Source organism: Cyprinodon variegatus, unplaced genomic scaffold (assembly GCF_000732505.1).
Source record: "Cyprinodon variegatus isolate N-32 unplaced genomic scaffold, C_variegatus-1.0 Scaffold137, whole genome shotgun sequence".
In the NCBI taxonomy this organism is placed as follows: domain Eukaryota; kingdom Metazoa; phylum Chordata; class Actinopteri; order Cyprinodontiformes; family Cyprinodontidae; genus Cyprinodon; species Cyprinodon variegatus.
In genome coordinates this window covers 930,312-942,969 of record NW_015150590.1, presented here as the reverse complement: position 1 = coordinate 942,969, position 12,658 = coordinate 930,312, and the positions used below count along the sequence as shown (strand labels likewise).

The following is a 12,658-nucleotide window of genomic DNA, read 5'->3' as shown; positions in this document are numbered from 1 at the left end:
GGAAGGAAGGAAGGAAGGAAGGAAGGAAGGAAGGAAGGAAGGAAGGAAGGATTGATTCTAGGTACTTTTTCAATACTCAGTTTAATATTCAGTTAATATTAAATTCATCTCTCAATACAGCAACCAGGGATTTTTTTTCTTTTAAGAAAGACAGAGCTTCATGAGAGTTCAAGCAATAGTGAAATCACAAGAGTAATGTGATTTATCTTTACCGAGATACTGTATTTAAAATGTTTAAACCTAGAGAGGAGAAAAGAAAAACATCAAACTTTCAATACCCCTGTGGACAGGCTTTCTATCAGGCCTTCCAGCTCAACCTGAATTATTCAAGACAGTGGAGAAGAAGGAGAAGTCTGAGTGCAATTACCCTTCACTCATCTCTTTCCAGTGTGAACAACATTACTGTAATGGCTTTCATCTTCTCAAGCTGATTATGAAACAGGAAGGCATCTCTCAAGTCTGCTCTCTTGCTTTTCATTGCCAGTGAAACAGACCCAATGACATTTGAAAAAATAAAAAAACACAAAGTGAACCTTTAATGCAATGGTTTTATACCAAAAATGACAAAAGTTTTGCCATCTACCTAAGGCTGGAAAGAAAGTAAATGTTACTGATATTCTATCACTTTCTCTGACTTCTTTTAATCCTCTACCTACCCCTTGAGACAAAGGAGAAAAGCTGAAACTTCATATACATCTACTTAAGCTTAAACTATTTCTGCCTCTATATTTTTATACCTCTGAAATAGAATCAGACAATCAATGGGTGCACGTATAAAGGCTTTGTGGGTTTCATAATGGCTGATGTGTTGTCTGCAGCACAATGTAGATGTAGAGAAACATCACTCCCTTTCTTCCATTAACAACCTCTAAACACATGCGGGCCTGACCTATAAGATGAGCTTGCTAATGTGTTGCATGGACCAAACAGCTCATTTACACAACCCGGGGGCAACATCACCACCCATGTTCACAGAGTTCACTTGGTGAAATTTGCTCATTTGCAATGAATGTCATAAAAACAGATCTTTTTTTTTTTTTTTTTTGACACGACGAAGGACGTCTGACTGTTTGAAGGCTTGTGTGGGTGTCAACCTGGGGACACATGCATGCAAAACAAAGCAGAAAGAGGGAAGTAGAGCATTGTGTATGCAGCTTGAATATATAATGACATATAGATGTCTTCAGGGTTTCCACGCTGCCTGGGAAAAAAATGTGCAACAATACATGTCTTCCAATGCTCATTCCCTTTGCAAATGTCCAAAGGTTTTATACCTAAATCTATCTCTCTTTGCATCCATCCATCAATGCAGGTTTCATGTTTAAAGCCTGGCCACTGGTGTAATATCTCATAGAATTTAAACTGCTTTTTTTATTTGAACTCAAAAATATGTGGAAAAGGAAATCTTAAGTTAAAGTCTGGAAAACTAACATTATAAAAGGACCATTGCATAGGAACCCAATATCTTTATGATGGAAATCCAAGTCAGTATCTAGTGTTTCTGTGGGAACTGAGGGTGATTTAGGACACCTTGGCTTAGACCCTTATATTAACACACCTATTGGGAAAAATGGTAATTGCGTTGAGTAATCATGTGAGTCATCAGTCTATGGGGGGTTCAGATGGTGATATGGCCACAAAATCTTTCATAAAATCAAATTTTTTATTGTTACCTCACAATTCACTAGCACAACCCCACTAACCTCATTATTTTGCCTGACTTTAATTGGCCCTCTCTTCAAGACCATAAAGACCCCCTACCTTTGTTCTAATCATCTCACCCATGAGGCCCAGGCGTCTTCAGAGATTCAACACTCCACTCACTGAGTGGGAGAGGAAATTAAATATGTAATGAAAAGAAAGGACAACAAGGATAATCCAGCTCACTTACCTACTTCCTCATTGCCACACTCTGAATAGCCATTTGGCCATGATTGCATACCGCAAAACAGTGATAAACAGGAAGAAAAAACAACCTAGGGGAAGTATAGATCCTGCTTTCAATGATGTAGTAACTATAAACACAGGATTGAATTGTCTCCCTCTCTTTCAAAGATCTGACATTTCCTATCATCCTGCCACAGCCAAGACCGTGCCACAGCAGAGAGTTTGGGTGACTGCCTCCAGCCCTGCGACTGAGCTCTCTAATTAAACTATTAATCTCACATCATTAACCTTCAATGGCACTTTCCTCCCTGAATTCTGACACTGCTGAAATGGCTCATGAAAATCTTCCCTTCAAATCTCTTCAATATTCCTACTTCATCTTCTCTGTTCTCATGCTTTAATATTTATTTTTTTCCCAGCTGTTTAGCTCTCCCTGTACTCAAGTTGCTCTCTTGGGTAGCTGTGGACCACAGATGTGAGCTAACTGCATTACTCTCCAACTGCCTCTCCAAGGTGGATATGGTTACTTTTAATTAAAAGAGAATCAATTGTTGTAGCTGTCAATGTTTGCACTGGGTGACCATATGGGCACTTAAAAATACAATCCAATTTGTAGGGCCCTCACCCAAGACCCCATCTGGCCACCTATCTCCTAAACCACTTTGGCAGTGCCATTACATCATTCTTTTGTCTGAGCATTGGAAACTACCACATCAATCTCCAAAGGTTAAGTCATCGGTACAAGTGGCAGTAAAGTAGGTTAGTGAGTATTAAAATATTTTCAATCAGCTTCAATTCCAAACAAAATATGTAGAAGCTTTTAGCCTGAACGTCCTATTAATTTGGGCTTTTCAATTAAGGGCCGCCGTGAAGCTTTTTTAATGACAAGCCTTTGGCAGTCAGCAACTTGCATATTTGACTTTTCATCTTGGCCCAGATTTGTGGAATGCATTTAACTTTGTGATTTTCCAGGCATAATTCTGGCTTTCAAGCATATACCACTGCACAGTTTCTTCCCACACTAAAGCAAGGAGACTATAACAACTATAAAGCAGAGTGGTAATAGTGCCATGCCAAGAGCCTATGTCTCTACGACAGGCCGTTTTGACATTTATTAGAAGCGCCGTCCTCTCTATTGTTCCATATGTTGATCTCTAAAATAAGATTCTTCCTGGTCAAGGCCAGCAATGTAAATATAGATATCCTTAATTACATTTTTGCCAGAAAAAAATTCCATTTCAGGCTGCCAAAAATGTAACTGTACTAGTGAGAATGTAATTAAATGTAATTTTCACTAGTAAAAATGTCATCACGTTTCCCATTCATGTGTATTGGGCTTTTATTTACAGATATCTAAAATGACATTCTTTCCATCTAAAATAAACATTCTTCCAATCTATAAAATGAATTATTGTGAGGATGTATTCTATTTCAGATATCAAAAATGAATATAACATTACAGATATCCAGAAATCCAATTCTTAACATCTAGAATATATTTCTACTAATAGAAAAATAATTAAAGATAACAACTATTGATATATGACTAGTTAATTTGGATCACGTCTATCCAAAATGGAGTTCTAGATACTTAAAAGCATATTTTGACTAACATTGAAAAAGGAAATGGGGCTCAGCTTTAACATAAAATAGGCAGGTTGACTAGTCACATTCTATTATTCTATTTTTTATAGAGAGCTCTAAAGCATTCTACCTAGTCACAATTGCAATGCTCCTAGTCAGAATTGTATTTTAGACATCACTAATTACATTTATACCAGTGGAAACTAAAGTTTAAGTACTCTGGAATCAAATTTGTACTAGTAAAAACTACATTTCAGATATCTACAAATCTTTACTTATTTTAAGTGGTCGTTTTAACATTTATTTATATGCACTTTAGATATCTTTAATAATATTCCTCCTATCGAAGATGAACATTTCAGATATCTGAAATGTAATTCTTACTAGGACAAATTATGTCACTTTTTCCCATTCATATGTATTGCGCCATTACTTTCAGATATCCTACATGACATTACTGCTATCTAAAATAAACATTTTGGATGTCTAAAAATGAATTTCAGATATCTATAAATCTCAAATATCTGGATTACATATTCAGTCAAGCTAATAAATGTCAAAACAGCCTGCCATAACTTCCTCAACGTAACTTGCTGTTATTTGGGCCCTCCATGGTGGCTTTAGACTGAGAAACTTTTTAATATAGATAGATAAAATAAAAGGTACATTTTAGCTTTTTTCTTGATACTATATCTGTGTAAGATTTCCAAAAATAGAATGGTAGTTTTAGTAGAGTATTTTTTATTTTTTTTTTGACAAAAATGGCTGCAAAGTGTATTTTCCTTTCTTAATTTCTAAAACTATGTTTAATTTTCTATTTAAGGATTATGTTGTTCTTTAAATTTAAACATAAAAATATGAAGCAAATGTGCAGTCCTTTTAATTAATTTCATGTAGAAAGTCTTTCTCTACCTCTAGGTAATGTGCGCTCAAAATGGTCTGTTTGAAAAGCTTCCCCTGATGATGTCATAAAGGGAAATAAAATGTCCAGAGCAGTCTGTAGCAGCCCATCGGTCAAGCTACAGCCTTCATCTAATGTATCATTCCATGCTCCTAGCCGCTATCTTTACGAACTTTGACTGGCGGTCATGGTTGCCAGTTGTGGGGGCGTGGACTCTGGGAGGACAGGGAATTGGAAAACAAAAACAGCTCATCCAGAGGAGGGCTGAGTAAGGAGATTTTCGTTTAAGGCTGTCTGCCTAATCTGTAAGGAATTTTTCTGCACAAATGGCAAAAAGATGCTGCGATGGCCTCATTGTTAATATCTTTTATTTTCAAATGTAACATAATATGGAACCTAAAAGACAGCATTAAGGGTTGCTGAAAGCATCATAATTCTTGTGGTGCATTCACACTGAATGCATTTTGTGCGTAAAAATTCTTAAACACAGATAATTGGATGCTAGAAAAAACACTGATCTAGATGATCTGATGCTCTGCACTCTGGTTGTTTATTCCCTCTGTTCTTTCATTTCAAACTAGAGCAGCCTAGCTTACTTTACTTTGATGAGAAGAAAAAGTAGTCCTAATATTTTTTACGCTAAAAAAAGTCCACCTCAAAACATAATCTGTGCAGGCAGTTCATCAACATTATGATCCTACTAAAAGATTCAGTTGTTGTTCTGAGCGGCAGATCCCCCAGATACCAGGAGGTGACAGCGCTGGGCGTTCCCCAGTGAAAGCTCTCTGAAGCCGGATAGGCTGTTGGGGATTTCCCGCTACATTCGGAGCAGCTGGAAGTGAATAAGACATGTTTTTAAGGTTTGTGGTAAAAAAAAAACTAGAATATAGAATGTAATAATTTTCTTTGGCAGGTTTAACATTTGTAGGTGATTTAGGTATTCATAAACTGTTTCGCCATAGTTCATAAAAAAATGTTTTAGTGCAGTAAGAATGATCACAGCTCGCTCTCTTACAGAACAATCCTTTCTCCCTGCTTTTTTAAAACCTGTGGAGTTCAACCCCTTTATAATTATTTCTTTTTCATATGGGGACAACTCTGCAAAAGCGATCACGGCTTGCATATAGTATCTGTTTTTACCCCAAAACTCCCTAATTAGCTTTTTAAAATCAGTTAACACTATGCAAAAAGCTGAAAAGGTTCTGATTTCTAAACTCCAGCGTTGAAAGCTGGGAAGCTCCGAAACTGGTACAGCCAGATGCTCGGATGCGGCGTTACCCATGCTCACACGCGCCGCAGGACCTCTCAGTGCTGCTTGACGCCGTCCACCATAGACTTTGTGTGTCAATCTGATGCTTTGATGCCCAGGACACGTTAGGTGTGAAGGCACCTTAAGACTAACAAAGATATATTTGTCTAAGAATATTACTCGAGATGTAAATTCATACTTGAAGGGGACATTTGAGGACAAGAAAAACACATACTAAGTTCAAAATTGGGTACCCTATAACAGTTTTTTTTTTTATCCTATACATTAAGAGATGCATTTAATTAACATCCCACCCTCTAAAAGAGCTAAAATAATCACTAAAAGTCTAAAATTGATGTGATACACATGGTAATACTGAATCTAATTATAAAACTGTCAAAAAACACCAGTAAAAAACACTTTTTTATGATATAGTCATTTTGACAATAATGGAAAAAAACAAACCAACTAGCCAGTCTAAATTGGCAATAACATGCTGTAACTTTGCCATGGAAAATCAAGAATAATAAACAAAACAATAAAAAAGTCACACCATGGAACAGTGACTTGATAAAAAAAAAAAAAAGTGATTAAAGTTGAGTTAATCATTGAGCCGCTATAATCCTCCATCAGACTAGGCTGGTCTACTGGCACCTCAATGAAAAGCTAACCCAGATTAGAACCTGTGAGGAACCACAGGAGACACATACATCAAAAGCTGATTAAAGCCGAGGAAATAAGTCAGAATGACAGCGCCACAGAAAGATAACCATTATGTTTAAGGGCTGAGTATCTGTGACTTTGAGGCTGACCTTGTGGGGCTGGTGCCCTATTGTGTACCAGGAGGCCACATAGAGACCGACTGATCTCCCTTGGGATCAATGAGACGTTTGAGATCAGCACTCAGAATAATCAAACCGTTTTTTTTGCTGCTCAGCAGTGACATGAAATGAATGATCTCACAAAGCCATAACACTAATATGGCTCACAGACGGCACTTTTTTATAAACAAACAGTGATATAGAAAATAAGGCTGTTTGCCTTCCAACAGATCTTTTCAGTTTCTTTTATGCATATATTTGCGATAACCCAAATAAAACAACTGTAATTTTAAATTTCTCCCTTTGTTTCTCTTAAGTTTAATTAAATTTAGGCATAGAGATACCATAACATGCTAATTTTTTAGATATGTTGCCAAATCCATGCTCTCAGGTCCTGTTCTTTCTTTATTGTAGATTAAGTAATATGACCAAACAATTTTTTTCAACGTGGGAAAAAAATGCTTCATCACATTTAAAACATAATTTTAATGTGAAAAATTCCTTTCCATGAAGTAAAATGTTGGTTTGTGGTGGGGAGGTGGCAGAGTTAGATCAAAAACTACCTTTTAAATGTCTATCATGTCTGAAAGAGAATGACTCTTCAACCATAAAGAACAAGATAACATTTCGTCTTCCGGTGGTTTGCCTTTTCAAAAGGGTGGGGTTGTGGGGGGGAACCAGACTTAGCCTGTGTAATGAGAAACTTGCCAGGCACCTCAGCCATAATATCTGTCTACAGTCTGCTCTGTAATACAGCAGATCCAAACCAGAAATATCAAGCTTGCATAACTAAGTTCCATACAAATTAAAGACAGCAAACGCACACAACCCTGTGATTAGCGGTAGGTGTTATTTTTGACCCCCCCAGCTGTCTTATCTTAATTCTATGTGTTTTTTGCTTTACAGGGTGGATAATTGCAGCTCTGGACCTCTTGCTGTGAGTGCTCACACTAAACATAAATAAACCCAGGACCATCGACAATTTTTATGACTGAACCTCCTTTTCTCGCACCCTCTTTTCAAGTAGAACTGTCTGGATGTATGCCTAGTAAACATACATCTATACAAATGTGTGCTGAACTGTGGCCTTCGAGTATCATTTTCTGTTTTTTAAAACATAAATGATACAAATTCTGAATTTAGAGTCTAACTCCAAAAGGGGGCACAAAGCAGAAGATAAAAAAACAGTGCTGCTGTGCAGCCCAAAAATCCCCAGTGAAGCTTGTTCAAACGATAAATGGATGCAATAAAGGCAGCTACTCACTAGAGGTAAAATATTTGCAATCCAGCATTTTGTGCTCATAATTCACCTTTTTATGTATCTAACTGCAAAACAGAGATTAGAAACTGCACAAAAGCAACACACTTGAACAATAATCAAGGCCTCTCTCTAACTCTGTAGTAAGCATTTTTTAAAATCAACAGATTTAAATAACATCTTAACACTGTCATTGACAATGATAAGAGAATTTTGTCAGAAAACTTCATGCCACTTAGTTAAGTTTTATTTGTTAGTTTAGAGAAAATGCTGACCAAAGAAAATCACAGCAATGGGACAGTAGGCAAAATATTTAACATATTAATAAAAAAAGTTTTCTCCAGCTCTAATTTGTCTGATAAAAAGCAGCATGTTACTACACTGCAAAAACGATCTAGAAATAACTTAAAATTTCTTAAATTAAGTGTATTCACCCTTAATTTGAGTAGGTAAATGAGATAGTTTGCCAATGGAATGAGTAATTTTATTCTTAAAATAAGATAATTAGATAATATGCACTTGAAATAAGACAATGCAATTGTGTTTTCTTATTTTAAGTGTAAATTGTCTTGCTCCATTGGCAAAATGTCTCTTTTACCTCCTTAATTCAAGAACAAATGCACTTATTTGAAGAAAAAATGACTTATCTAGATTTAGATTTTTTGCAGTGTATGATATAGTAGTTCATTTAACTGTAGGATGTAGCAGTTTGGCGTGTCGATATGTTTATCCCAGTTGTATTAGCACCTTCATTTACCGCTATAATGCAACTCAAGAGGAGAAGCTGATTTCTGTATTTGCAGATCAAACTATCTCAATGTTTTCTGATCCAAAATGTTTTTTCTCTGAAACATCTAATGCCATTGTTGTGCTAAAGGTGTCAGAAGCTTATATGATCAAACCACATAGAAACTGGCAGTTCTACAAACAAATGTTTTTTTCCCATTTTTTAATCTTCAACTGTATCTATAGGGATAAACTGGTTGGAGATGATGATATCAAACACTCACTATATAATAAATAAGTCATTTTCCAGAGAAAAATAAAGGGGTGGGTGTCTTTTGAAAACTAAAAACTTGTATATATCTTGACCCAAGCTTGTTCCAGTTCAATTTTATATTTGACTAGGAATCCACAATATATGGTTTTTAACTTAACTAATAACAAATTTGTTCAAATATAATGCCCTAATTTGGTGTGTCGGATATAAGCAGAAGAAAAGGCAAATTCACAGAACTACAAAAAAAATGTCAGCACTGCAAAAATTTCTTCTCAAGGTCAAACTCTTGGCGAAACAATTGAAAAGATGACACACCACGAGAACAGGGCCTGGAGAAACAAAAGGCAAAGGCTACGAAAAAAAAGCAAATCCTCTTTGATGCACGTCTGAGAGGACAGATCAGCCGCCGTGGTCAGACTGAGACAGAGGGGTGTCGGGGCGTAATTGAATTACAGTGACCCAATGACAGCACTGTAGGTGAGGTCATGTGGTGAATTAATTCTGTTCCTGACCTTGTCTATGGTGGGGGAGCTGCCCCCAGATCTCCAAAGGGTCCAGCAGGACAGACAGATCTCTCTGAATGTCTTTTTCCAGCCAAAACTGTCACTCAAACAGACAGCAAGGCACAAAGGTAGATTGATCTCAACTGCCACCTCTTCATATTTTAAGTTCAGGTGCCAGTGCTCTATCTATGTATGCATCAAACAATCCTTGTCTGTTTTCTGAAATCCCTTTGAAATCCGAAAGCAGAATAAAAGTCCCTCGTGCTTTTCCACTGTAAGGAAGCTGATGCAGGATGTCCCATGTGAAGGAGGTTACTTACTGTCTGCCAGAGAGGAGATGACCTTGGAGCCGAGCAGAAACAGCAGCAGCAACGCCCCTCTGTGCAGGAGGGGCCCTGCCAGGTGAATGTTAGGCACCATGCTCCTAGATGGCACTGCTCCCTCCTCAGTCCCCGCTGCTAGATGCGTCCCACTCTGACAGGATCAAAGACTAACACCTGAGAGAGCAAAGAAATGCAGAGCAGACATTAGTATTCAAACTCGCTGCATTTGCATAGATTTCAATGAGCAGCATAACACAGCTAGGCAGATATATCAAAAGCAAGTCGCTGAGCAGAACCAAACAGGAAAGGATTTAAGTATACATGTTTTAACAAAAAAAACAAACAGCAGCATACAACACTGGAGATCTTTGTTCGCGATCAACAAGGCATCGCATCCCCAAAACAAATCCTGCTTCAGGCAAGGGACAAAACAAGTAAAGTGAATGTAAATACATAACAAGAGGCAGCGAGGCAGAACAACTTTACAAATGGAAAATGAAACACAAGATTCAAATGGAGAGGAAGAGGCTGGATCAGTTTCCTTCAGCCACCTTCCATCTTAAAGCAGGGTTCAGTTAAAAACCCAAAGGACCTCCTAAAGACCAGTCCCAGGGGTCTACAGCCTTCTTAATGTCTCCCATTAGAGAAATTGAAATGGAACCATCCAGATGGTCTCAAATCTCACAGAGTGCAATGATCTCACTGAGTGATAACATGAGTTCATAAATAAACTTATAATACAATGGTTTTAGCCAAATTCATCCCTTTGCTAAATTTTGTACGCCTTTCGTATCTTCTAACAGGTTCCTTTCTACTTCCATCTCAAGTTAATAGTATCACACGCCTTTATGTACAATTAAAAAATAACCTTTTCACACCACAGAAGCCCAGAACAGGGTTCCTACAGCATAAGGCAAGTTAAATTCAAGACTTTTTAAGAGTTTTTAATGCCACTTGAAATAAAAATTTAAGACCAAATTCACAAGAAACACAAGAAAAATCCTCTTGCGCCACCTTAACCCAAAGGTTTATTTTAACATAAACCACTGCACTAATGTTTCGAATTTTGAAAAGCTTCCCATACAGGAAGAAAGCTAAAAACACACAAATGACAGATATACTTTAACAAGTATTTCACTGAATTCACAAACTTTGTTTTAGCAGGGAACAAAACAATCAGTTTTAAAGCCACAACATAACCAATGCTAAGTCTTTTTTGCAGCTATTTTTTTTTAGTATCGTTTTCTTAGTATGTCTGATTTGTGGAGCCGTTGCAGAGACAAGGGTGGAATAAAACCGAGAAATATCGGCTGTTTCTCAGTAACTCGATTTTTACGATTTGTGTTTCGTGCTTCGCATGTGACTCCACTGCCTTAATTCCCATCGTTCCGAGCTTGAATGACTTCTTGCACAAAATCCACTGTGCCTCATGTATGTTCCCTGGTACTGGTTTTAGCCATGGAGAAAACTCTTGGCTGGAGCCAATTTTCGTTACATCTACACTTGCTCATATTTTCCAGACAAAAAGTTAAAGGTTCATCTCCCAAATGTCCCGGACGCAACAGCGCTTTATTTTGGTTCCGCTATCGGGACAGAACCAATAATGGCGAGCCGATATTTTTTTTTAATAATAAAAAAAAAAAAACATTGTCAATTTTAACGTTTTATTTAGATTACAAAAAAAATCGTAATAAAAGCAATCCTATTTATGATGTTTTAAAAATTAAGGCAGACAAAAGACTGATTTAAGATATTTTAATACCAATTAAGGCCTTAGTTTTATTTTGAAGAATTTAATTCCTTTTAAGACTTTTTAAGGACCTGCAGGAACCCTGCAGAAGATATAGTAATTAGTCTTGTGCCGATGCCATTTTTTAGCTTCGATAACATTATCCATTACCTGGCTGTGCAGTATCGGCCGATTTCGATACCATCTGTTTGACATTGATGTGTGTGTGTATATATGAAGAACTTCATACTACTTGGATGTAAAATAATTGCCATCATGGCTTTGTCAAGCTGCTGTTTACCTTTGTGAAGCAAGAGAAAGACTAATACAAAGTGAATCCAGTAGAATCATTTATATAATCATTTGTTTTTGTTTTGATCCTCACCTTTGCAACCGGACTCAGAAAATACTTCAGTTATCCCTGGTTTACTGATAAAAACTCTAAATGACATCCTGCTGGAGTCAAACAGCATAAGCACAATACTAAGTAGACTTAGACTTAGACAGATTTGTCATTTTGTATATACAAGTGTATACAATTTTGTTTAAAACAGCTCTAGACAATTTCTTTTTTTAGTGCAGGCTTAAAAACAGTAATAAATACAAAAAAAAACATATTTACAGTTCTAACATAAATTTTTTATTTTATCTTTTTCAAATAAAATAACCCATTTCACACAACTTTCAGCAGTCTAATAGCGGTGGGGGAAAAACTGTTCTGGAGTCTCTTCCCAGAGGGCAGCAGGGAGAACAGTCCATGGTTGGTGTGTGAGGGGTCATTTATGATGTTAGTAGATAATAGAACAACTGAAATATGGGTTTATGCAGAGTTCCCTAGAGGGTGCTAATGGGGTTTTAACAAGAAATGTCTGGTAATAGCAAGAACTGTTTTATACAAGAAAAGGTCAAGATAAAAAAAATAAAAAAGGTGTAAAGGAGCAGCCCCTAATGGGGGCGAGTGCTGCCATTGGTTGGTCACAAGTAGATATACCGTAAGCATACCACAATTTTAAAAAAGTAAAAAAAAGTAATATTGCAACTTTAAACTGTACAGGGTTAACATTTTCTGACAATGTGCAAATATCTTTAAGTTGGTAAAATAGCGTTAAGACAGAGCGTGCTAAAAGTCTCCATTGCTAATTGAATGTTAATTGTAGTTGACTGAAAATGTAAAAACCTTATAGTAGCCTTGAGCCGGAACCATTCCTGGTGTTTAAACAATACATTTTTTCATAATAATCTCTTACATGACTTTGTTGGTCTTGTTACTAAATTACTAAAAGATAATCTAGGGGTGATGGGTGACGCTCCTTCATTTTTCAACTCATGACCAACTGAGTTTTCCAGAAAGATGGAATGCCAAACTATTCTTTCTTATATATAATGAGAATTGTAACGACCCT

General features: G+C 36.8%; 1 protein-coding gene across 19 annotated transcripts in view; it reads right to left on the bottom strand.

Moving 5' to 3' along the window:
- Positions 1 to 12,658, bottom strand: part of LOC107085934 (receptor-type tyrosine-protein phosphatase F-like) — a 264,502-nt gene that overhangs the window by 143,770 nt on the left and 108,074 nt on the right. For all 19 annotated transcript variants that reach the window (XM_015376596.1, XM_015376598.1, XM_015376597.1 and 16 more), the window contains one exon: positions 9,524 to 9,700. In XM_015376596.1, the coding sequence (XP_015232082.1) occupies positions 9,524 to 9,623 (100 nt within the window). In that variant the 5' untranslated portion in view covers positions 9,624 to 9,700. The remainder of the gene's footprint in view (positions 1 to 9,523; positions 9,701 to 12,658) is intronic.